Consider the following 23,103-nt stretch of genomic DNA (forward strand, 5'->3'; position numbering starts at 1 on the left):
TTTCCCCTCCCTGTGCTCTGAATACTAATACTCTGTCTCTCTCTCTCTCACTGCCTGTATAGACCGACCAGGCTAAAGACACACTGATGTATGCGGGTCGTGTTGATGGAAAGTCATGGGGAGAGATGCTGCCTGTGTGTGTGTGTGTTGGAGGGGGGGGGCTTTGGGATGGTATAGGGCCACTTCCCGCCCAGAGGGCACATGGAAGGGCCCAGGACCTTCAGTGTGAGAGCTGTGATTAGATAATAATACTCCTGCATATGCCACTGGGAGCGTGCTGGTGGTTCTCCTCTTTATGAACGCATCCCTGGGATGAGAGGCGGTGGCGGTGAGGAGTGGGAGGAGGTGGGAGGAGGTGGGGAGGGGGGGGCGGAGGTGTTGCTTGGATGTCAGGCGGTGGAGAGCAGAGATGGAATAGAGGGCCAGTGTTCGGCTCTGAGCCAAAAAAAAGGACATGACTCTTAGCCTGGTTGTGTGTGTGTGTGTGTGTGTGTGTGTGTGTGTGTGTGTGTGTGTGTGTGTGTGTGTGTGTGTGTGTGTGTGTGTGTGCGCCTTAGAAGCATCAAGGAGAGGAGCAGCTGAGGTGTACAGAGTCCTTAGAATGAGACATTTTTATTGGAGCCAGAATTAAATTAGGATATTCCGGAAGCATCGAATGAGCAGAGAGGGGGAGCATAAAAAATGTTTGTGTTTTATGGAAACGGCCAGACGATGAGGACCCTTCGCTGTTGAATGGGATTATGTTTTGACATTGTATTAAAATGTTTTCAAAGTGGGCTCCCTCGGGGTGGCCTTTCGGGGTCCGGGACTCCAAGCCCAACAAAATAAAGAAAACTGTTATTCAATGATTACGGGTTCACACCCATAATCTAATCGATTCCGTCAGACAAAAACAATTAGTCAGACACATCCTCTCTGAGTTTGGCTTTTGGACACAGACAGCAGTGTCCGTCCAGCCAAACCTCCTGTCTTATGTGGACTCGGTTACTCCAGCTTACCTGCAGCCCCACGGATCGTCACGCTGCCGCGTCTGTGCATCCTCCTTGGGGTGAGCTAACAGGGCCGCTGCATTAGGGCTGAGAAAGTTACAGCTCTACCTGTAAGTTCAGGTTATTGCTCTTTTTCATTGCATATGGGAGTGCTTCCCACACATATAAAAATGGGGGAAAAAAGAAGCCCGTGCTTTTGACTCGTGTTCTCCATGTTATGAGCTTTGCACTACCGTCAATCACTGATGGCATTTCCTCATTTTTTTCCAACCACCGCACGTTCGGATGTTCACCTGGACAGGAAAATAGAGTTTGTGGTTATGTGGTTAAACGGGAAGCTTGAGAAAGTAAGTCTATCTACTGCACGTCAAGGCACCTTCATATTTTAAGACAGCACATGAATTAATCGTTCTCACAGTCTGTGCCCAGACAACACCTAATGGGCCACACGGCACAAAGAACATCCAGGTCCCATCCTAAATATATAATATATTACAGTACTCATTACCATTCATTCATAAAAATGCGAATTACAGGCATTAGAATGGCAAATTATAATGGAGGGGCACTTCAATTACCTCAGTTTGAGTGAACCTCAATTTGATCTTGTGCTTTTTATTATGATAAAGAGGAGCAAAGATCAAGAAAGAGGTTTAGAAAAACATTTATAATCCTCATTAAGAGACTAATGTCCCTGCTGAGAATTACCTAACAAATACATATATATAATATATCTAGAGCCCCTTACCCGATGTGTTATCCTGCCACATAATAATTTATTATTATTACTATTGTTATTATTATTATTATTATCATTAACAGCATTGCTGATGACTTGACAAAAAATAATTACATCCTGTCAGTCACCAAATTTTTGCAGGACAGATGTCAGATATTATAATAGGCTTTAAAAATCCTGGCGAAGCGACTTAGCACGTCATAATTATTTGCCATTGTCTCGGTCATTGTTCTGGTAACAGCGTTAGTACAAGAAGGGTGGAGGGTGGAAAAACAGCTATGTTTGGAACCCTGCGGCTGCCGATGATTGACTGATAAATGAGAGCAAACAGTGACCTCTGTTAACTGTCACAGCGGAGCACGGCGGAAAAGCTGAGACACATAACTGAAGAGGACGGGGACGTGCAGTGAGGGAATCGGGATACAAACAGAGAGAATAGAGAGGAAAAAGTTAAACAAATGGGAGATTTTTTTTTAATGTGCATTTCTACACGTTCAGACATTTTATAGAAAGTGGACCGAGAGATGCCTCAGGGGGGAAAAGAACCCACACAGAGAGACTTAGAGTAACGAAGACCACGGTGTTAATTTGACAAGGCGAAAACAAATCCAAAATGCTTGCTATGTTTCGATGGAAAACAAAGTGCCAAAGCGTCGGAGAAGGACCGAGGAAAAGGAGGCCAGCTTCTCCTCCAATGCGTCACATTGACAACACGACATATTTTCGCGGGTTTCATTTTCCACTCGGTCTGCAGAAATGTCGGTGATAAACGGAGGTTTGACACGTTCAGATTAAACGTGATATTGAATGGTTTGTTGCACCTCCAGAGCCGGCGCCGCGTGGACACCACATAAACATCCACAAGGACCTCAGACGGGCTCCTGAAGTAAAGTGGGATCCTGGGAGAGCAGGTCTCACTTGCTGTAGGACCTCTCCTGTGTCCTCATCTTCCTCCTCTGGAGCAACAGACGCATTAAAGCCAAAACACAGGAGAAGCACAACGTGACTTGTCGGGGTAACTGTGGTCAACAAGACGTGTGAGTCCCCGTAGTGTTGTATTCCTCGATGCACCGCAGGGTTTGTAACACGAAACCATGCGACAAGCTGCAGAAACTATTTGGAACACGCCGGCTCTTTCAATGAGTCATTTGCCGAATAAGAGAGAAAACATTCTGAACTACGGGATGCAGATCTGTCCGGCTCCTTTTGTTTGCATGAATGTGAATAAAGGATAAAGGATAATTATATTTTGAGGGATGTATTCTAATATTATTTTTTCCTAATACATTTTTTTGAAAAAACTAAACAGAATTGAGCGGAGGACGAACACTGTTTTTTTCTTTGTATTTTTTATAGAAGATCTCCTCATTTTTAATAATGGATTCACTGCCTTACGGGCTAAATTTAAAAAACTGGTTAGGCTTTTCTGCTGGGATTCATCCCAGATCAGTTGCCCTAGTTTCTAAAAGCGTAACCCATAATAACAATGCTTGCTTTCAGTTTAGTTGCACAGGGAGTTAATGTTGTAGGTAAAGATCCTTGACGGCTCAAGCGGACACCTGTCGCTATCTCATAGGAGCTTTCAGATTTTATTTTGCACCAGAAAATGGGTCTGATTTGAAGAAGGAAAGGCCGCTTGCTTTTCAGGCTTTCTAGAGGAAGCTACGTCGCAATGACCGAGCCGCCCAGAGAGCACAGACAGACGACGGCCACATGACATCTTAACGCAAGCTCATTGAGAGAAACCTCAGTGACAGAAGTCAGCTGAGAGCACAACGTGGTGATAAAGTAGTATGCACTTTGCGGGGCGCTGCACTACGTACCAAAAGTTACAAAATAAAAGGTGTGTGGTTTGCAACACAGCCTGGTCTTCCACCAAAAGACGAGAAAAGGTGTCCCTCTTGGGAAAGGAAAGACACAGGAGACAGACAAAGACATCACCTAGAAAGCAGCGTCTCTGTGTGTCTTCTCTGTCTTGTCTTGCCAGTGGGGACGGACATTAAAACATCTCACCAGGTTTCACTTCCACAGCAGCACCAACAAAACACAACAAAGAATCCTGAAAAGTCCTGCGGCGAAACAATGGCAGACGGTGCCGTCCAGCAAAGCTGTGGTCATACTTTCTGTTCATTCAGTTGTTGCCATTCACCGAAACATTATTGTTGACTCAGAACCGCACAAAATAAGACAGACGATGAAGGCTGTAAATGGGCGGATCAGCTGTGTTTGGATGCAGTTGAGGCTTTTCGGGGTTCCTCTCAACAGGAGGTTAACGGACAAAAAGGAGGCAGGTTATTACAAGTCTAACATTCTTGTTAATATCATGTAATCTCTGAGGTGCGGTGTTGTTTTTAAGGATTGCGTAATTTTGCATGTGAGAGTTATTGCATCTCCCCCCATAGTTTATAAAATAAAATAAATGCTGAGAATGAGTCTATCAGATACGATATTTCCGTAATAGACCAACACAAAAGCACCAATAAACAGGTCTGAAGAAATAAACCATCTTTAACCTATAACTGCCTGTCCCATCTAGTGCGGCCTGCACTTGGTGCATTCCGAATGGCCACTTCCTGTAGTTCTGAGGAGAAATGAGGAGAAAATAATGAATTATGTATGGCGAAAAGTGTGTGTGAAGGCAACGTATCAAGCATCTGTTCACAGGGTCGTTCTATTTAATGAAATAAATATGAAAGAGCCTGGTGCAGTACGATTAGCATCATATAAATCAACTGTGTGGCTGCAGCGTAGACTGCACGGGCAGCACAAGTTGCCTTCGCAGGGACCTTGAAGACCAGCGCAGAATCAGGACGGAGGAATTCTGCTCACACTATCTTTGTATAAGTTTAAATATTTCGGCTGGATCTACTAATTAAAGCACAAAAAGCAGCGTACTTTATAACTGAGACTGTTGATTATTTAATGAAAAAATGTTTCCCATGAGAGGTGATTTACTGTACTTCAGCTTCAGATTATTGTTAATTGAATTTGTTAAAGTTTAAAACTTCACTGTGCAACGTAACTTTTAAATTAGTTTCCAGCACACGTCGTGACCGCTAGTGCAATACTGTCCTTTATTGACATGTCTGATTCAATTATACATCAAATATTTGCTTTCTCTTTCCAAAAGTCTGTCTCTGATCATTTTCAACCTCATCATGATCACTTGTTACCATGACGACTCTTTCATAGGACCAATCGCCCACCTCTCTCTTTCTCTCTCTCTTCCCTCTCGCTGTCTCTCATTCTCCTTTGGCTCTTTATTGAGTTGTGACTCACCCTCACCCATCAGCCACCGCTATCATCCGTATCTCATTTGCTGCTTTTACCAAAATATACTTTCGAGGTGATACCTTCAGCAGGAGGAAGGCCGAGCAGCCTCCTCATCCCTGTAACATCCCCAGCCAGCGCAGTCAGCACATCTGGCAGAAAACCCCTCCAGCAGCTCAGTGAGGTCGGTCCAGTCTCTCGCACAGGGCGGGGGGGGAGGTGGGGGTGTGGGTGGGGGTGGGGGGGGTTCCAACCTACTGGCCCTTAGCCTGAGGCCCTGTGTGCAGTATGAGTTACGGTCAGGAACCTCAAAGTCATCTGCTGAAAGTGGCAGGACGCAGTGGCTGAGGGTTTAAGAAGAGTCTCACTGCGGCTTCTGAGGTCCAGTGGAGGACCGCGCGGAGAAGAACGCACGCAGCATCCAACTGCTTCCAGGCGCGGCGAGGTCGGAGGTAACGGACTCCTTCTGGGAAGTGTCAAAATTGGTGTTTTTTACAACAGGGTTTTTGAGCCCCGGGTGCTGTGAGTGGTGGGCTGAAGGCTCTTCCGTCGATGAGTTGAGTAGCCAAGAGCTGGAAGACAGGCTGAAAAATCACAAGTTATCCAGGCATTTTATGTTTGTATATGAAAGTGGTCCCTTCTAGTAATGACCACGAACACACTCCGAATGAATCAAAGCGTATCCATGACTCACGATTTGCCCTTTTTTCTGGCATCTCATCAGATCTGTTTAGTCACTTCGGGGGTTGCGGAAACAAGTGAAAAATGCATCGCCACAGATATGCCAAACGTGTTGGAAAACATATTTATTTACCTATTTATTTATTTACTTAACTTGACTTGATTTAATCAATGAGTTTCTATCTACGATTGTCATACTGGGCGATGTATATTTTGGTGTTATGTTATAAGTTATGGCAATAATTGGGGACTGCAAATCAGTCTGAAGAGGGGGGGTCTGACTCACAGTCAGTCTGCTGGGGGTCGTTGAGGTATTTTTAGACTGTTCTGTCTTTCTTTCTTTTTCTTTTACTGTTCCATACTTCCACGCGATGTATCTCAAACGTAAGTGATGTCTCATCACATTCTGTCTCAGGGTGCTACGCGAACCAGGGGGCCCAGAGGCTGATCTAATCGTTTTGGGCCCGTTTTTGAGTAGTAAATCATTTTCTTGGCATGTCGCTGAGTGTGTGTGTGTGTGTGTGTCTGTGTGAGTGTTTGTGCGTCTGTCTGTGTGAGTGCATTTACCAGCAGCGTCTGATTCTCCTCACCCTCTCCAGTTTTTTTCACCGCTGTCCCCCCCGAGGACAGCGGCCGGCCCTGGACCAGCTCCTGTTCCTTTGTATCTCGCTGTACAGAAACGCACCCGGGTCCATATTTCATGTCACTCCGACTAGACTGCTCCGCTGTTGAGATGTCCACTTTAAAGCTTGATGCAGTCCTTGTGTATGGATTTGGCTGCTGTGCCAGCAAAGCACTTTGCCTCCTGAAAGGAATTAAACCCCCGCATTTCTTATTAAGATTAAATGGGGAGAGGAGCTGAGGAGGGTTGGCTTATGGGAGCGGACCTACCCAAATATAGGGAACGTGCCAAATGACAACCAGTGTGGGTGAGGAGGCTTTCCGAGTGTGTCTCCCCAGGTGGGCGGGTGTTTGTGCTGCAACATGAATAAATCCGTATGCTGGCTCTTGCGTGTTTGCAAAGCAGACGGTGATCACACAGCGAACATTTTGACATTAAATACGTCGCAGAAAGCCTGAATGAAACCAGAAGGTCCAGAGAGCCTGAATCGATTTGTCCTTGAACATATTTCACCCGTCTCTTCAAATGTTTTGCAGTTCAGTTTTAAGATTAAGCGACAAACAAAGTCATGTGCAGAAAGCCTCTGGATGGGTTTTTTTGGGGGAGGGGGGGGCTAGAAATGGGAATTGCAAAAACAAAAACCAGCGCAGCGCTGAGGGAGAGCCGGAGGACGGTTCTGTTTGCTACGTCTCACATGTTTGGTTACTCAGGCTAATGAGCAGCAATTAGACAGCAGCCAATTAACTCTGACCATCAGACTGAGACGGAGGGAAATGGAAGGAGGAGGAGCGAGGAGGCGGTAGAAGGAGGGAGGGGAGATAGGCGGGTAAACGACTGGGGAATCACAGCCGCTGTTATCTGCCACAGATGTTCACGTGTGCGTTTGCATGCAGATTAGTGTGCGTGGGTGCTGAGGGTGTGTGTGTGTGTGTGTGTGTGTGTTCCAGCAGGGGGGGCTGTGTAGGTCCATCTCCATGTAAGTGCCCTACATGACCATCTGGCTCTCACTGTCAGAGTGGATCCTGAACGTACGCTTAACCCGTTCACTGCCAGCATCCCTTCACATGCGTGCGATCAAACAACTGTCCCACTGCGGACAGGTCGGGACGCTGAGCTGGACCCAGACCCCCAGAACCCCAGAACCAGTTGTATGAATGATTGATGAGAGGTTGATGGATGGACGCCGCATCTTCTCTGGCAGCCGGTACGCTGACCAGATTGTGTTTCTGCTCCAGGCTGTGCAAGGGAGGATGCAAGCGGTTAATTTCTCATCCTCTGCCTGCTGACGCCGTGTTCAGGCCGAAGCCCTCAGAGAGTCTCTCTCTCTCTCACTGGCGCGCTGTGCCGCGGTGCTCGCCATTCTCCCCGAGTCGCCCGCTGCCCTCTCTTTAATTAGGCTAATTGAAATGCTAGAATAACCTCTTTTTCTGTTATTTTTTTTTCGAGCAGTTTACAATGAGAAGCGCGCTCAAAGGCCTAGTTTCAAAGTACAGGCCGCTCTGCTTCTGCGACTCCTCGCAACTTTTGGCATTCCAAACCGCCGCCTCGCCGGGGGGGGGTCCTCTGGTGTTATTCAAGCGAGAGGTTTAGGTGGAATTGTCCAGATATCTTTGAGATAAACTGCGTGAGAGACGGTTTGTGCGTCGGTGCTCTCGGCAGGGCTACAGGTGGTCGGGGCGGCCCCCCCCCCCTGTGCAACTCTGTTGCCCCCCCGAGCAGAAACTCAGTGGGCCCTCACGGGCAACAGAAGGCTCCTTTAAGCTTACAGCGAGCAAAGGGAAAGAGAGAGAGAGAGAAGCCAAAGTACACCGGGCGCAATGAGCTGTGTGTGTGTGTGTGTGTGTGTGTGTGTGTGTGTGTGTGTGTGTGTGTGTGTGTGTGTGTGTGACAACTGAGAAAACGTCCACACGGTTTGCGTCTCTGACAAGGAGGTTAGTCATTCCCTCAACAGAATCAAACACACAGCCGAGCACACGCACACTCCCGTGTTCACACCCATCCAGTCGTCGACACGGCCGCACAGACCACATGCTCCTCGTTGGCCCCCGCAGGGAAAACCGCGGCTTCCACCTCGTGACGTGACTTCAAACATCTGTCATATTTACACGTGGCGCACGCACAGTCGTTTGCCTTCGAGGAGCTTTGTGATTTCCTCATTAACTTCTCCAGACGAAATATGTCATTGAACCGAGCTCTGTGGCTGTGTTAATTATGTCCCCATTTCAGCTCTCTCCATGGCAACCTAAAGTTCTGCCCGTCACCACATGAGAGATGAGGGAATAAAGACATTTTCTCATTACGCTGCCCCCCACCACCTCAAGACATGGAGGGTTCCCCTGCTGGTCTTCTAGCTCCCCCCGCTGGACGATTACATTACATTACATTACAGGTCATTTAGCAGACGCTTTTATCCAAAGCGACTTACATTACACTTTTAAACCCATGGCTTTTTCACATTTTCGCCCGGGGAGCAATTAGGGGTTAGGTGTCTTGCTCAGGGACACTTCGACATGGAACATGGGGCAGCCTGGAATCGAACCAACAACCTTGTGCTTCCCAGCACACCTTCTCTAACCCCTGCGCCCCTGTGCACTAAGCCGCGTTGCAAAACAGAACCCGAGCTAATTCTTCGGCTCATTACCAATGAGTAAGACTTATGTACAAATGAGGCCAAGTTCAAAGGGGAGAATCTCCAGATAAATGAGATGTTGACCGGACTGAGAGCAATATGTAAAGCCGTTGAGCACTTAGCATTTGAAAGCTTGGTAGCATCAGATTGGATGTCATGAGGCTATTAGCATGCAAATGAACTTATTATTGTTCCTACAAACATCCGCCTGTTAATGTGTGTGTGTGTGTGTGTGTGTGTGTTTGCATAAGTGAGCTCGGGCCAACGAATGTAAACAAGTTCAGAGATGCTCTGAAAAGCACGACAGCAAGAGGAAAAGTCCGAATGGATGGAAGTGTTGGATAATAAATGAGTTATTATAACTTGAGGGAACTGTAATAGTCTCCTTCTCTCTGTGTTGCTTTTATCCTTTCTTTGTTCCCTCGTAAAACAACGGAAGTATAAAAACAACTCGCTCCCCAGCAACTCTTCCTCTGACGTGTCACAAAAATACATTTTTGTAACTGGACGCTGATCAAACGTCTGCACTGCCAGTCACAAGCCTCTGTGTCGCATGGACAGCGGCCCGCGGGTGAAGCAGCGCGTCCACCACTTTCATCACGAACAGACTGAACTCCTGTCTGACTGAACTGCTGATCGATTCTCCTCAGAAGATGACCGCTCAGTATTGGCGCCGTGTCTTCCAGGTAGTAGCCTAATTCTTCCAAGGGTTCGGTGGACATTACACGTCGTACTCCGTGACGGAGCGCCGAGGAAGACAAGCTCTCAGGTCACCGACTCGCTTTGTCTTTGTCCCCAGAGATCAACTCGTCAGCTCGCAGGGAACAAGATGAAGGGTGACAAAGAGACTCTCTTTCACTACTTGCCAGTCTGCCGCTGCCTGTGGCCTTTGTGCCAGTCCTCTCGCTGGAGCGTATTGTTTACGAAGGGTTTAGTCATTGGTGATCTTCTCTTTGACGGATAGTTTGGGGCCGAATCAGGAATCAGGAACATTTATTGCCAAAGTATGTTGGACATACAAGGAATGTGAGATGGTGGTTGGTGCACAACATTGGAAAGTCAGACTACGAGACAATGGACCACAAGACAAATGACACAGTGCAGGAGAAGTGACATGTTCAATTTATGCATTTACAATTTAAATCAAATTTTCATTTAAATTGAAATTAAATAAGGAACCCGCCTGTTCTTTCCTCGCCTCCTGAAAGGAAAAAACAGTGGAGCACCTGGGAAATGCACAAACAGCAGTGTCTGTCAGTGTCTGCGTCTTTTATTTCATAAAGTGGATACTAAACTTCTAAATGATGATTGATGATGATATCTTTTATTTCATTTTTCTGTAATAAAAGTGACAAATGCAAACAGAAATGGGACAACGTGGAAAGGTTTTCTCATGTGGATGTATGAATCATCGGTTCTATTGCAGGCCGGCAGCAGCTGTGCTACTCGGGTTCTCAGTAAAAATACCCACCGTTCACCCGTCAGTTTTTGCAAAGAATGAGCGTATATTTGCAGATTAAAACTGACACTGTCTCTTTTTCTATTGCGCCACATTGAGAAAATCACTAATTGGAGGCTAGAGTACCATTTCAATTGCAGAACTTAACTCATAGTGGAGTATTTTTATATCGTTCTGCTATTTCTAACTGGATTAGTAAAGTGTTCAACACGGCACCGGCGCGGTACGGGCGGCACACAGAAGGACGTCAGCTTCTGTGAACAAAGATCACATCTGCTGCAAGCAAGAAATCCATCATCAGGTGAGGACATTCCTTCCAGGTAGACATCGTTATTTCCATCGCTCCTGTGGAAACAGACATTCCTGTCATACTCTGCTGCAATACTCATGTGTGCGTGTGTGTGTGTGTTTGTTTAGAGGTAACAACATACCAAGATTTATCACATTTAGCACATTTTGCTATCGGTTATCTCAAACATGCACAGTGGTTTGTGTTTGTTTGTGTGTGTGTGTGTGTGTGTGTGTGTGTGTGTGTGTGTGTGTGTGTGTGTGTGTGTGTGTATGTGTGTGTTTGCTTGGCTGATGGCCTATCTCTCTGACTCCATGATGACATCATCGAGATAAAGAGCAGCGTTTGACCTGGACACAGTTCTCCTGACACAGACACAAGGTTTAACCGTGCGTGTGTGTGCGTGTGTGTGTGTGCCTGTGTGTGTGTGTGTGTGACAGCTCTAAACATCCACAGGCCGGACTTCAGCACTCGAGAGGATGATTTCATAGTGATTCACAAACTCAAACATGCTCATGTATTACAACGATATGTCACACACACACACAATCCCACACACGCACAGACACATATTTCTTCCCTTCTTAAACTCACGAGGAGCGCCTTTGATGTCAGGGATGCGGGGAAGGCAGGACTCACACGCAGACTTCGAGCAACAAAAGAAGAGTTTAATAGTCCAAATGTTCAAAAGCAAAAGGCCAAAGGGCAAAAACGCACACAGGAACCGGGGGGAAAAAAAGACAGGCAGAAACTAGAAACATCCAGGACATTCGACAATGACGCGACAAGTGACACAGGAGACACACACTGCTTGAATACACTAGGAAGGTGCAGGTGATTGAACACGGGTGGAAACATTCAGACAATCACAGGGGATGACAGGACCAGGCAGGAAGTGAAGTTACCCGGGGAGACAAGAAGCCGAAACTACAAAATAAGACAGGAAATAAACCACACCGTGACATTTGATGGTTTAACAGTTTTACATTTTATTTCCAAAAGACACCGTTGAAAATGCAGCGTTTTTACAAAGCCCACACAGAGACACTGGAAGGAAACAGCACGAGGGGACGGCGAACCAGCAGTTTCCTTACTTTCTTAACCACCATGGCGAGCGTCACACACACTTCAGGATAAACAGATGCTCACAGACGGAGAATTACGGACAATCAAAATGAAACAGTCCGACATGCTCAGAAATATGTTTGATGTCAAAGATGAGGAAATGTCTCTAAACCCTCTCTGCAGGGATATCAGACCTGGGCTGTTTATTAAGGTGTTAGTAGATAACGTGAGCTGGTTTAGTACAAAGACAGGTACAACAAAAAAGGTAAAAGAAGCAAACATTGTTTCACCTTTTCACATACGTTTAATAACACAAGATGTTGGTGCTTCGCTTCCGGCCCCTTTATGAAACCATGATACAAAAATGTACCATCAAGCTAACTCCACTAGTGGTTGGCTGAAGTGGATTAATTAGAATCACATTATTCCATTTACATTCTTCAGAGGTTGAGAGGCTTTGTGAGCATTTTAAGCGTTATGCGTTGAGGTGGAAAGAAATAAAAACAGCTCAAGGAAAACAGCAGTCCTGTAATGCAACGTCAGCACCAAACGCCTAGTTATATCTCTTAAGAGCGCATTAAAGCATTGTTTATTATATGGCTTTAGTACAAGTGATCTATGCATACTGTATATATTAAAACATTTATCAAAATCCTTCAAGAGAACCTGGATAGTTTTTTAAAATGTCTGCATGATAAAATATTCTCCTAAGTGGGATCTTACCCTCATAACAGACCAGATGTTTGGCTAACAGCTACTTGGTGTTTCTCTGTACAGCAATGATTTTATGTTTCTTGCATTTAGTTAAACCAGGTTGCAATTTACACAGTATGTGTTGCAGCAAGAACTGTCATGTTCCGTATACTAGATGCACTATCTACACCGCCTCCACATAGTTGGCTGGGTAAAGCCCCTCGCACCCGTCGTCCTTCATCCCCCGACACCAGCCCTGATCATCCTCTTCCTCTATCTTCAAAAACTCCTCACCTGAAGGGAGACATGAATAAAAACAAAGAAATTAGGATTGCAACTAGCAATTTTTATATTTGAATCAAATAATTGTTTGGTTTAAATAAAAAAAAAGGAGCATTTCAGTTCCCGGTAAATGTTGACGTCTTGTCAATTGTTGTTTTCATTACTTAAACAGGTTCCTAATATTCTCTTTTTCGGTTGCATTTTTGTACCTTGATTTACGGTTGCATTCAGGTAAACCGCCTTGTTTTTCTAATTGAGGCTGTCCTGAAAAATGACTCATTATTACGTTTTCTTCAGATCGACTACTTGATGAATCAACGAATCATTCCGTCTCCAAAAAACACAATTGAAAAGCCAAAAAATATCATATATATTGAAATATCATTTTGGCAATACGGATCATTTCCAACAAAAAAAATCACTTCTGCGTACACGGTTTTAATGAGTGTAGTTCAGCAGGTTTTGCAGGATGTTATTTGTGCGTTTACCTGCTTTAAAAGAGAGCTCATCCGTCTCCTGGCCAACATAATCATACATAGCTCTTACTCTCACTCCTCCAATAATCACACTAGAGGAAAAGAAGGGACAGAAAGACAAAAATCTGATGAATGTCTGTTCAGCCACACAGTATCACAACAGTTCAATGAATCCAACCTTCAATGAATAACAAATACGCACCTTCTTTCTATTGTTGCTTTCTTTTCGACTTCTTTCTTCTCTTTTTTGTTTTTCTTTTCGGGCATCCACTCCTTAAAAACATTTTTTTTAAACAATTACAAAAATGTAACTTCAGACCAAAACAAAACCACGTTAGGACTTTTGATTTAACCTCGAACCAACCAACGAAAAGACTGAAGTACCTGGAAGTGAGGCCAGTCGGTGGGCATGCCGGGCCCGTGGGTGTTTTTCCACCAGCGGAGGTCCTCGTGCTCATCGATGGCCATCACCGTGTTGTGGAGCTCGTTGTACACGGCACGCACACTAAACAAATTCAATTACAGACTTTTGGATGCCTGTCTGCCCTGTTGCACCAACACACAATGACCTTAATCTAATCTGTGACTACAGCAACCTTACAACACACACACACACACACAAAGCCTCGCTCACGTCTCGTTGTTGGTGATGTCCAGGTGTTTGTGGACGGAGAGAAAGGCCTGTTTGAGGAAGACGATCCTCTTTCGCTCCTCGTCCTGCGACTGGTCAAAGATGGACTCCATCTCCTCCATGTAGCGCGGCGCGTAGCGGTTCACCTCCTCCAGGACTTTTTCATAACGGCCACGCACCTGAACATCCGGACGCAGGGTCTCATTAGGTACACACATTGATGGACGCTCGCACAAAGGTATCAGCAGGGACAAAAGTTAAACTGGTTTACCAAAGGTTAAATGTGAAGAAGAAAGAAAAATCCAGCTTTTTCTTCTTTGGCTTTTGTCGACGTCTTAAGGTCTTTGGCGCCAACGACTGTCGACCTGTTTGCCGGCCCAGTTGCCAGGAAAATGTGTTGGCGTTGTACACTTGCAACTTGCCCCACAGATTTGTTGAACACTTGGTGTTTTGTTTTTTCTTGTTTTAATTTGGTTCTGCATCAAATATCCTGAAACAGACTGTGTGAAACTGTGCTGCAATGTCTTAAGCTACAGCCACTCACAAATACGCTACTTGGTAGCACAACTAGTGGTCAAAGACTCCACCGAGTGCCTTTAATCATGTGGAACCAATGGAGACCAATCGACGGACAGACGTTGAGAAGGAGATGAAACATGCCGCTCACCTTCTCCGCCTCCTGCTGAGCCAGCTCCCTCTCCTCCTGCAACCTCTTCTGCTTGTCGATGGAGACGTCCGGGTTTCCGTGAGCGTGGACCTCTCGCTCCCTGGCCGCCTGCTCCTTGCGGCTCACCTTGTGGTACGCCCTCCTGGCTTTGTCCAGCTGCCGAGGAACAAGAAGGCAGGAAGAATTGTTCAAGAGCAATCCAACCTGTCAGGGCCGTTTAAACCGAAAATACCTCGTTGTGTTACTAAGCAAGGCCATTCTCCTCAGACCTTTTTAAGCCGTTTGGCCCACGGCTTCTGAGCACGGGTGAAGCCCGTCTCAATGTCCTGGGACTCCTTGAAGCCTCCAAACAGCTTCTTGTGGAAGGTGTCCTTCTGCCAGGTCCTGACCCTGTCGCCGTCCTCCGACACGAGGGAGCGGCAGATGGAGGCGTGCAGGGAGGCTAGCCGGTCGGCCGAGGACATGAAACACTGCCAAGCCTTCAGAAGGGATCCGTACAGGGGACCTGAGGGGACCACGCGTTCGCATGTCTCGTCAACAAAAAGGAGATCGTGAGCAGTCGTGGGCGAGATGCAGCGGCAGAACCTACTGGAGTCCACCACCGGCGTCCACTTGTTGCTCCACTCGCTGAGCTGCTGTGCGTACTGCCGCTCCACGCGCGCTCTCTCCTGGAAGCACGCCACGATGTCATTGCAGGCCTGGAAGGCGTCTTCTGTTCGCTTCACAGTGGGATGATAGTTCCCAGGCTGCCGGGACACAAGCAGAGAGGGAGATCTACTGTTCACACGAATAAACAAGAGGATCAACAGACTTTGTGTTTTTGAACCCTGAGTCGGTAATGGATTTAAAGTCGGCTCTTACACTCTTACAAGGTTACTACTATTGTTGCGTCTGTTAATGATAGAAACTACATCATATATCCACTGCTACTACATTCACATCTGCCACAACCTGTCCTGCTATTATTAGTATTTTATTAGTAGTAGTGGGCTATTAGCAGCTATACTGCTCCCTCCAGTAATTCAACTGTATGTATTAGATTAGATAGACGATAATTAATTCTCACAAGTGAGAATGTTCTCTTCAATCATTGCTCCTTTCCATTTAGGTCTCTCAATCACGCTGCCAATCAGCCAGCGTGCACAAACCTTTGAACCGGCACAGCTAAATGGTATGCGGCCATTATTAATGTGATTAGATACCCCAGTGTGACAGTGAACGGTCAATATTTCTCCTGTCAGTCAGTCACAACAACGTCCAGCTCACGTGTCCTCCCGCTGTCACGCACTGTCACACGCCCGCAGCCGTCTACGGTCGAGCGCCACGTGCCACAAGTGACACTGTGCTGGCATTAGGTTTCCTGTGGTGACATCTAGCGGGTCAGAGGGCACGAGGGCGAGGTCTGACCATTAGAACCAGACGGGGGGGGGGGGGGGGGGGGGAGGACAAGAAGGCCCCGAGCGTAATAACATATCTGGAGCAAATGTGTTGTCTGTGTCTGTGGTATTTGGAAATCTCTCTCCAATTTTCCTGGCAGCCGCCGCGAGCTCCTACTCAGCACTCACTCCTACGCTCTTTTTCACTTTGTGTCAGACTCGATCTGTTACTGACACTTTTAGACAGCTGCTGGAAGGTTCCTGGAACCTTATAGCGTATGTTGTGATGTTTTAGCAAATCATCTGAGCCAACATGCAAATGCTAACACTGTCTGTGTACTACTCATCTATATATATATATATAGATATATATATATATAGATATATATACATAAACCCTCTCTTTCCATTCTTTAATTTGTTAGTTTAAAATATTTATATATATATTTATTCAACAAAATGGGCCTCAGCGACTGTAAAAGTGATTTATGTTTGTACTAGCAGCCTTAAGCGTCATGAAAAGTTAATGCTTTTAATGAAAAAATAGTTTCCTTTCGCAATAATCCAAATCAATCAAAGCACTTTTCATTAGCGGCCTGCTAGTTTTCTCTGCCTCTCTCCGGTCTTTCTTTCTATCTGCCCGGTGGGGTTTGAACCGACTCTCCTCACTCGTCTGAGAGTTAAACAGAAACAGCTGAGGAATCCGGTTTGAGGCCGCCGGTAACGCTGCAGAGGCCCACTTGGCCAATCTCTGAGCCACATGCAACTCCGCTACCAGAGGATCCGCCCGCGCACTGAAACGAGGCATCCAAGGAAATAGCCACAGCAGTAGTGGTCGCTGCAGTCGTATTGTTGGGAGTCGAATAGAAGAGGTAAGCGGTAATCGGTCCTGCAGCCTGGTGCACATTTCAAAAGCAGCATTGTCGTCTCCTTTGTACACGAGCCACAGGATATATTCAGAAAGGCCCGTCATAGAAAGAGTCTCCGTGGGCCTCGTCCGCTGCGTGCATCTAGCAGTATGGTACACTTCTGCAGCTGCAGGAATCTTAAAGCGACGACTCTGCAAAACCGAAACGAAAGAGCCGTGCGGTGTAATGACAGACAGCCCTGAAGCAGGTCTGCAGGAACAGGAGGCCGGCAAAATTACAGGAGGGGAGAGATGGCAGTGGGGCAGCGCATGGAGGCCGAGAGCAGACAAAGCCGGTAATAAAGCGGTAGCACACTCAAATTAGACCGTCGGGCACTTTGGATGTTGGAAGTGTTTACGGCTTTAAAAACATGGTGCACGAGTAGAGCTGTGTCTGGTAAACAGAGTGCACAGCAGTTTCTCAACGCTTTTGTTCAAATAAAAGTATGAAAAAGTTTAACTATGAGTGTAATTCATCATGTGACGTATAATGTGAAATTCTTCTCAATTAAATGTAGTTGGACGACGTTTGCATGCACTTCTGTGCAAACACAGCTTTGTAAACCATATCCCAATTACATACTTATTCCTAGTGTTCCTTTATGTTCTGTGAGAAAAGTTCAGTTGTGTTGCTTATTCCTATTTTATGCAACATTATTTAAGAAATAATGTTATTGCCTGCGAGGATGAAAAGAGGAATTTTACTCTTTTGTCTTTTGACATAAATATGAAGCTTCCGGCAGTTATCTTAGCAGAGACTGAAAACATCTGGTTCTATCCGAAGATAAGCACACCAGCACAACTCAAACTCACTTTGGATGAATAAAAGTAGTGAAAATTGAAGGATTGTGACACTTTACGGTCTACAAACACAAAGGATCCCATGAGCTGAGCGCTTTCCCCAAACTACCCACAATTAAAAAATAAAAGCACAGCACAAAGCGACAAAACCGTTGCGTCTGGTTGGAAAGGGAAGGTCACGGAGGCCCGCGCGACCTTTGTCTCCACACAGACGTCACACACGGCCTCACCATCCAGAAGCTGTGATTGTTGGCGTCCTCGATGCTGCTCTGCGATGACGGCGTCGACATCCTGCTCTCTGAGAGAGAGAAGAGCACATTATTAGTTCAGAGTGTGGCGCCGCTCTCCTATCACATCCGTCTGTGTGGTTCATTCAGTTTGTGAGGCTTTGCGTCAACTATGACATGCTTTTGTCATTTTGTAAAGGACGTTTCATTATTAATTAAAAATCAATTACATTTAGGGGTACAACCTCAGGAACATCTCTTTCAGTACTACTGGTTGTGAATCACGGTTTTAATGGCAGAGCATTAAATAGGCCCTCAAATAAATGTCCCGTCATGTACTGGAGGCTCTCTGTCGACCCACGAAGGAGTCGCAGCAGCTGCTGCAAGTTGACGTGTACAGTAAATCGAGGCGTAACAACATCACCGAGAATGAATCTTCTCCCAGCAATCCGGCTTTAAAACACGAGCTGTCCAAGAATAAATATGGGGGGGGGGCGGAGGCGGAGGCGGGGGGGGGGGGGGGTCCGTCCCATCCTATAATTCGCACTCATTTAGGAAGTAATCAAGCGAAAGGTTCTGTCTCCGATGACTCTGCGTTCGCCGTCGTTCCCCTTTTAAAAAAGAGTCTAAATATCCAAGCACGTAGCGGTTTGTCCCCTCGTGGCTCCGCCAGGCGCACAATTAGATTCCATGATTTCCTTCTGCCTCCTGCCGTTCACGGGGCATCACATGCTCCAAGAACAGCACCACGCCGCGCCTCCCCCTCCCGCCTCCACCCACCGCCTCCCTCCCGCCTCCATCTTCCCTCCGCTTGCTGTCGTGTTACTTTGCCGCCCGAGGTCTCGTACATTACACAACCCAGCGGTCCACCGGAGGTCAGAAAAATAATGAATGGCCTCCCTCTTGACCCTTGACCTGGACTTCCTGTCCCCTCGCTCTCCTCGGGGGGTGGGGGGGCTGTGTTTCAGTTTCCAGTGGAAAGTGGGGGGCGGGGGGGGGGGGGGGGGGGAGCTCCGCTGTCCCTTCCCTGATATCAAATAATGCGACGCATTCCTGCGAGTTTGACTAAGTAGTCACCATGAGATCTCATGACCCGAGCAAAGAGCCCGTGGGAATTTGATCCCAACCGCGTGTGAGAGCGAGTTAACCTCTAAGTCCATCGACTTGCCTCTCAAATATGACTTGATACCCTGCACACGCTGTCTGTGCGAGAGAAAAAGCATCCCATGCGAGTCCGATGGCACCACAGGTCTTCTGGAAATGATCTCATAACGTTAAACATCCTCCAGAAAGCCTGGGCCTCTGCATCCTGAAGATCTTTAAAGTAACGTATAAATCAATTAAAGAAGAAACACATTACGTTAGCTGCACATACGGCCCTCTAATAGTGCAGAAAGGACCACCTACCAGCACACATCTAATCCCACCACCGGCCCTCCAGACCTCATGCAAACTCCTGGCAGGTCAGAGAGGAGAAACGTTTCCTCCCAGTATCTAAAACTAAACAGAGCTGCCTGAAGCTGAAGGTTATAAGATCCCATCTGGAGTTTCCAACCCACCAACTCTTTCACCCCTGCATCCTGCACCCAGCCGGGCCCCCGCTCTCACTCCTCCCCCTGTCCCCGTTTCATCTGTCACACATAACTCGCACACACACACATTGCACGGAGGAAATTTATAGTCACAAATGAACACACAGAGCAGAAATAGGAGCTCGATCCCTCCATTAGAACTCCCCCTCCGCTCAAAGCTGCTTACCTCTGTAAATGTTGGGGCCCCCTCTGCTTCAAACTCCCTTTTATTCTTTTGCTGGGCTGCTTAGATTTTTTTTTTCCAGGTCAGTCTCTGTGCAGACGCCGAGGCTCCTGTTCTCCCTCCGTCTCGTCTTCTCTAAACGTCTCCTCGTCCTCTCCAGCTTTGACTTTCCACTCCTCCTGGACGGCTCTTCCCTTTTCTTTGGCCCACTGTCTAGTGTCAGATGAGTTGGCTTCGTTTTTTCTTTTCCTTCCCTCCTTCTTCTCCCTCCCACCCGCACCCCTTCCTCCCTCCCTCCCCCCCCTCCCTCCCGCGCTCCCTCACCCTGTCTCTCCAAAACAGCTGCAGGACACTTTTGTCCTTTGTACTCGACCACTTGTTGAAGATTGTCTCTTTTTTTCCTCCTTCATTCGCTGTCTTCACCTCCCTCAGAGGAGTGTGTGTGTCTGTGTTTGTATGAGTCAGACAATAGCCTGGTCACCACTCACAGCCCGCGTGAGTGTGCGTTTGTGTGTGTGTCTCAATTGAGCGATTAGCTGTTTTCCTATTTCACAAAGAGGCACGAAGAAGCATGACCAGATAAGGAAAACTCATCCGTGTAGTTGTCTCGATGCCCCCTCTCTCGCTCCCCCCCAACGCTCCTCTGGGATAGTTCAGCAAGAAACCTCCCTCCACAGCTGGAGGACACATCCGGTGTGTGTGTGTGTGTGTGTGTGTGTGTGTGTGTGTGTGTGTTTTGTGGGATTCTTTGAAGTCAGAGACATCAGAAGAAGAATTGTTCACTCTCACATGTGCCGCTCCTGCTGCCCGCCGCGCTGAGCTTGTAAAACTTTGCCAGGACTTGCGATGACAATAACGGGGCAACTGTTAACGCCCAGCTGCACCCTGCTGTTAGGAGACATCATTACTGTGTAACCACATCTGGATGGAGAGTAGACAGATGTCATGACAACAATGCAGATTCTCTGATTAAATATTGGTCAGCCGCAAGATGCAGAAAATGACAACAACGTGAATAAAGTTGAGGTTAGATAATGTTTACACAGCATAGATTCAACATGCAGTGGCAAAGTGTAAAAAAGATTTAAGTTAAAGTAATATTTTAGTGATTCCTGAATACTTCATGTTTTACTGACGTGTTTACTTTGTTTAACTTTGTTTGTACTGATGTAAATGAATTACTAAATCATTATTCCGCTTCCACCAAAATCATGATTTACACTTAAGCCATTTGTTATTTATATCGTATTGGGTGTAAATAAAAATTGTGTTAATTAGGCTACAATTGTTGTGACCATTGCACTTTATCTGGTTTATTTTAATGTGACACACAGTTATAGATATTTTAAAACATCGAACAAGTCGTCAAGTCCATTAACGTTTATCCTTTTGTCATTTGTGTCACTGTACTGCAACTTTTATTGTGAAGTTTTGAACAGAACAGAACTATGCCACTTCTGGTCACAGTGTATAACTCCAATTTTATTTGTATATACATACATAATGATATATATGTATATACGTCGCTGGCTGTACTGGTAAGTAGATCTGCAGAATTTCACTGATGTGAAGTTTTGTATTTTTTTTAATTGTTTTATACAAACATGTTTAGGTTTGTGTTGCAACTGCTGACGTCACCACACGTTTCCGCACGTTATAACGAGCCTTCGCTGCTGCGTTTACTAGTATGTTTTGTTGCTTGAGTCCAGATGCCGTTTCTCACTACAGCCACTAGAGGGAATAATACTCACGACTATTAGAAAGTGAATATGAATAATTAAATTTGTGTTAAAGTCACTCTAAAATAATTAAACAATTATCTCATATTTTACCTAAATTTGATTCTGACAGTGTCAACATTCGTTTCATAGTATATCTGCCTTACATTGTTTTCACGGTCCTTAAATCCACATTCCTCAAACGCAATAAACACTTTTATTCCGATTCCTCTCAAAGCGTGTGGCCAGTTAAGTATTTATTATTAACATTGCACTTAATACGATGATTAAAGGTTAAAGGAGAAATTTTCTTTGAGATCTGTCATTCATTGTTTTTCCTGGCGGTTCCCTCCGGCCACTAGGCGGCGCTGATGCTCCTTAATGGCGCCTCTTGACTGCGAATATAAAGACAGAAGAAAATCTGCGTTTAAATGTCGATGGAGCGGATGTGGAGTCATTACATTAGGTGGTCTCCCTCCTCTGTGATGCCCCTGGTTTTAATGGTGAGTAGACCTGCAGGATTTCACTGATGTGAAGTTCTGTGGTGTTAAAAAAAAAAAGCTTTATACAAACATGTTTATATTAGTGTTGCAATTGCCTACGTCACCATTTCCGCACGTTATAACGAGCATTCGCCGCTGCGTTTGGTTTCATACCAGAATAACACCGCGTTAAATCCCCTCTGTTTAATCATTTTAACGGAAGTTCCCGCGTTATGTTCTCTTAATCCCGTGTTTTATCAGCGTAAACTATAGGTAGGCTTTACGTCGGCTCCTCTTGTTTTTTCCCAAACGGCACGTGGCCGCGACCTGCAGCGTCCGGGTCTTCTGCTTAATAATGTCGGTTTTCTAACTGGCACGTAACGTTATCTGAATTGGGCCTTTTTATTCTCGACCCTTCTTAACGTTTGCTTTCTTTTAATATTAAAGTCCCCGAGACCTCTGGCTCGTGGGCCTTCCGCCACGTGGTCTACAACAACCACCAGGTTAGCATGGGAGCTAATGCTACCACCATGTGTATTCAGCGTACGGTCCACATTGAAGGAGGACGTCTCTCTCTCTCTCCCCTGATGACTTGCACTGGGCTCTGAGTCTTTTGAGGAGAAACGTGCATCTTTGGCCCTGACAAGCCAAAGTTTCTGAGGAGAAAACGAACCGATGCCGGTCAAAAGTGCTGAAAGTGGATAACTCCCTAACTTTGCTTCTTTCTTCCCTTTCAGTTATCCGACGCAGTGACGTCACGCGATATAAACCGGACTTTAAACCAGGTTTGTCATGACGTTGTACTTCTCTCGCCACGCCGCGTGGGGATCTCCTGGGATGTTTAGCACTGGGCTCAGAATATCAGTGGTGATAAAAGTGCAGGTCGGCCCCTGACAAGGCGACTCTGAGGAGACTTCTGCTGAAAGCCCCTTTTCCTTTAACTATGTAGCATTGTTCTGACTTTGTCTCCTCTGCTGTTTCAGGTACCGTCACCCTGAAAACCATCTTATACCATGGAAATGTTTGGCTTGTTAAAATGTGAAGTTTAATACTGTCCTGTATTTGCTCTGAGGAAATAAATCTGATTCATTAAATTCCGGGCTTTTTTTTTTCTTTACCCCAAATATTTGAAGATGCTGTCATAGAAAATCTAACTATTTTGGAAAGGTATTACTGACATGAATTGACTACATGATTTATGAATATGTTGCTCTGATAATCAGTTTAAACTAAGCAGTTAGAACCTCCCACAGAAATGTAATTTAGTGTAAAAAATAAATTCACCAAGTGAACACATTACGTTTAACCGGATGCAAAAGAAACTGGTTTCATTCCAGAAATCACA

The 23,103-nt window shown here is 45.9% G+C and overlaps 1 protein-coding gene, 2 long non-coding RNA genes and 2 other non-coding genes across 8 annotated transcripts; 4 read left to right on the forward strand and 1 right to left on the reverse strand.

The window, feature by feature from the left end:
- Positions 1–9,462: 9,462 nt before the first annotated feature.
- On the forward strand, positions 9,463–10,126 carry LOC144384582 (uncharacterized). The gene is made up of 2 exons (XR_013451384.1): positions 9,463–9,616; positions 9,730–10,126. It is a non-coding gene; the product is annotated as an uncharacterized LOC144384582 (long non-coding RNA).
- A 1,516-nt stretch (positions 10,127–11,642) lies between these two features.
- Positions 11,643–19,821, reverse strand: LOC120827276 (protein kinase C and casein kinase substrate in neurons protein 3). 4 transcript variants are annotated; one of them, XM_078083995.1, is made up of 11 exons: positions 19,211–19,530; positions 18,972–19,120; positions 17,807–17,874; positions 15,082–15,238; positions 14,762–14,997; positions 14,493–14,648; positions 13,829–14,004; positions 13,579–13,699; positions 13,397–13,467; positions 13,207–13,286; positions 11,643–12,730 (listed from the first exon to the last, which is right to left on the reverse strand). In XM_078083995.1, the coding sequence occupies exons 2-11, from the start codon at positions 19,024–19,026 to the stop codon at positions 12,621–12,623; spliced, it is 1,230 nt and encodes a 409-aa protein (XP_077940121.1). In that variant the 5' UTR covers positions 19,027–19,120; positions 19,211–19,530; the 3' UTR covers positions 11,643–12,620. The 4 variants fall into 4 exon arrangements, with proteins under 4 accessions (XP_077940121.1, XP_040045996.2, XP_040045995.2 ...); XM_040190062.2 differs by lacking the exons at positions 18,972–19,120; positions 19,211–19,530 and adding an exon at positions 19,562–19,821; XM_040190061.2 differs by lacking the exon at positions 18,972–19,120 and having other exon boundaries at positions 19,211–19,529.
- Positions 19,822–21,634: 1,813 nt separating this feature from the next.
- On the forward strand, positions 21,635–22,852 carry LOC120827277 (uncharacterized). The gene is made up of 3 exons (XR_005713382.2): positions 21,635–21,779; positions 22,496–22,543; positions 22,742–22,852. It is a non-coding gene; the product is annotated as an uncharacterized LOC120827277 (long non-coding RNA).
- LOC120828533 (small nucleolar RNA SNORD88) lies at positions 22,335–22,425 on the forward strand. Its single transcript, XR_005713550.1, has one exon. It is a non-coding gene; the product is annotated as a small nucleolar RNA SNORD88 (small nucleolar RNA).
- LOC120828534 (small nucleolar RNA SNORD88) lies at positions 22,585–22,673 on the forward strand. The gene has a single exon (XR_005713551.1). It is a non-coding gene; the product is annotated as a small nucleolar RNA SNORD88 (small nucleolar RNA).
- Positions 22,853–23,103: the final 251 nt, after the last annotated feature.

This window comes from Gasterosteus aculeatus, chromosome 11 (genome assembly GCF_964276395.1).
Source record: "Gasterosteus aculeatus chromosome 11, fGasAcu3.hap1.1, whole genome shotgun sequence".
Classification (NCBI taxonomy): Eukaryota; Metazoa; Chordata; class Actinopteri; order Perciformes; family Gasterosteidae; genus Gasterosteus; species Gasterosteus aculeatus.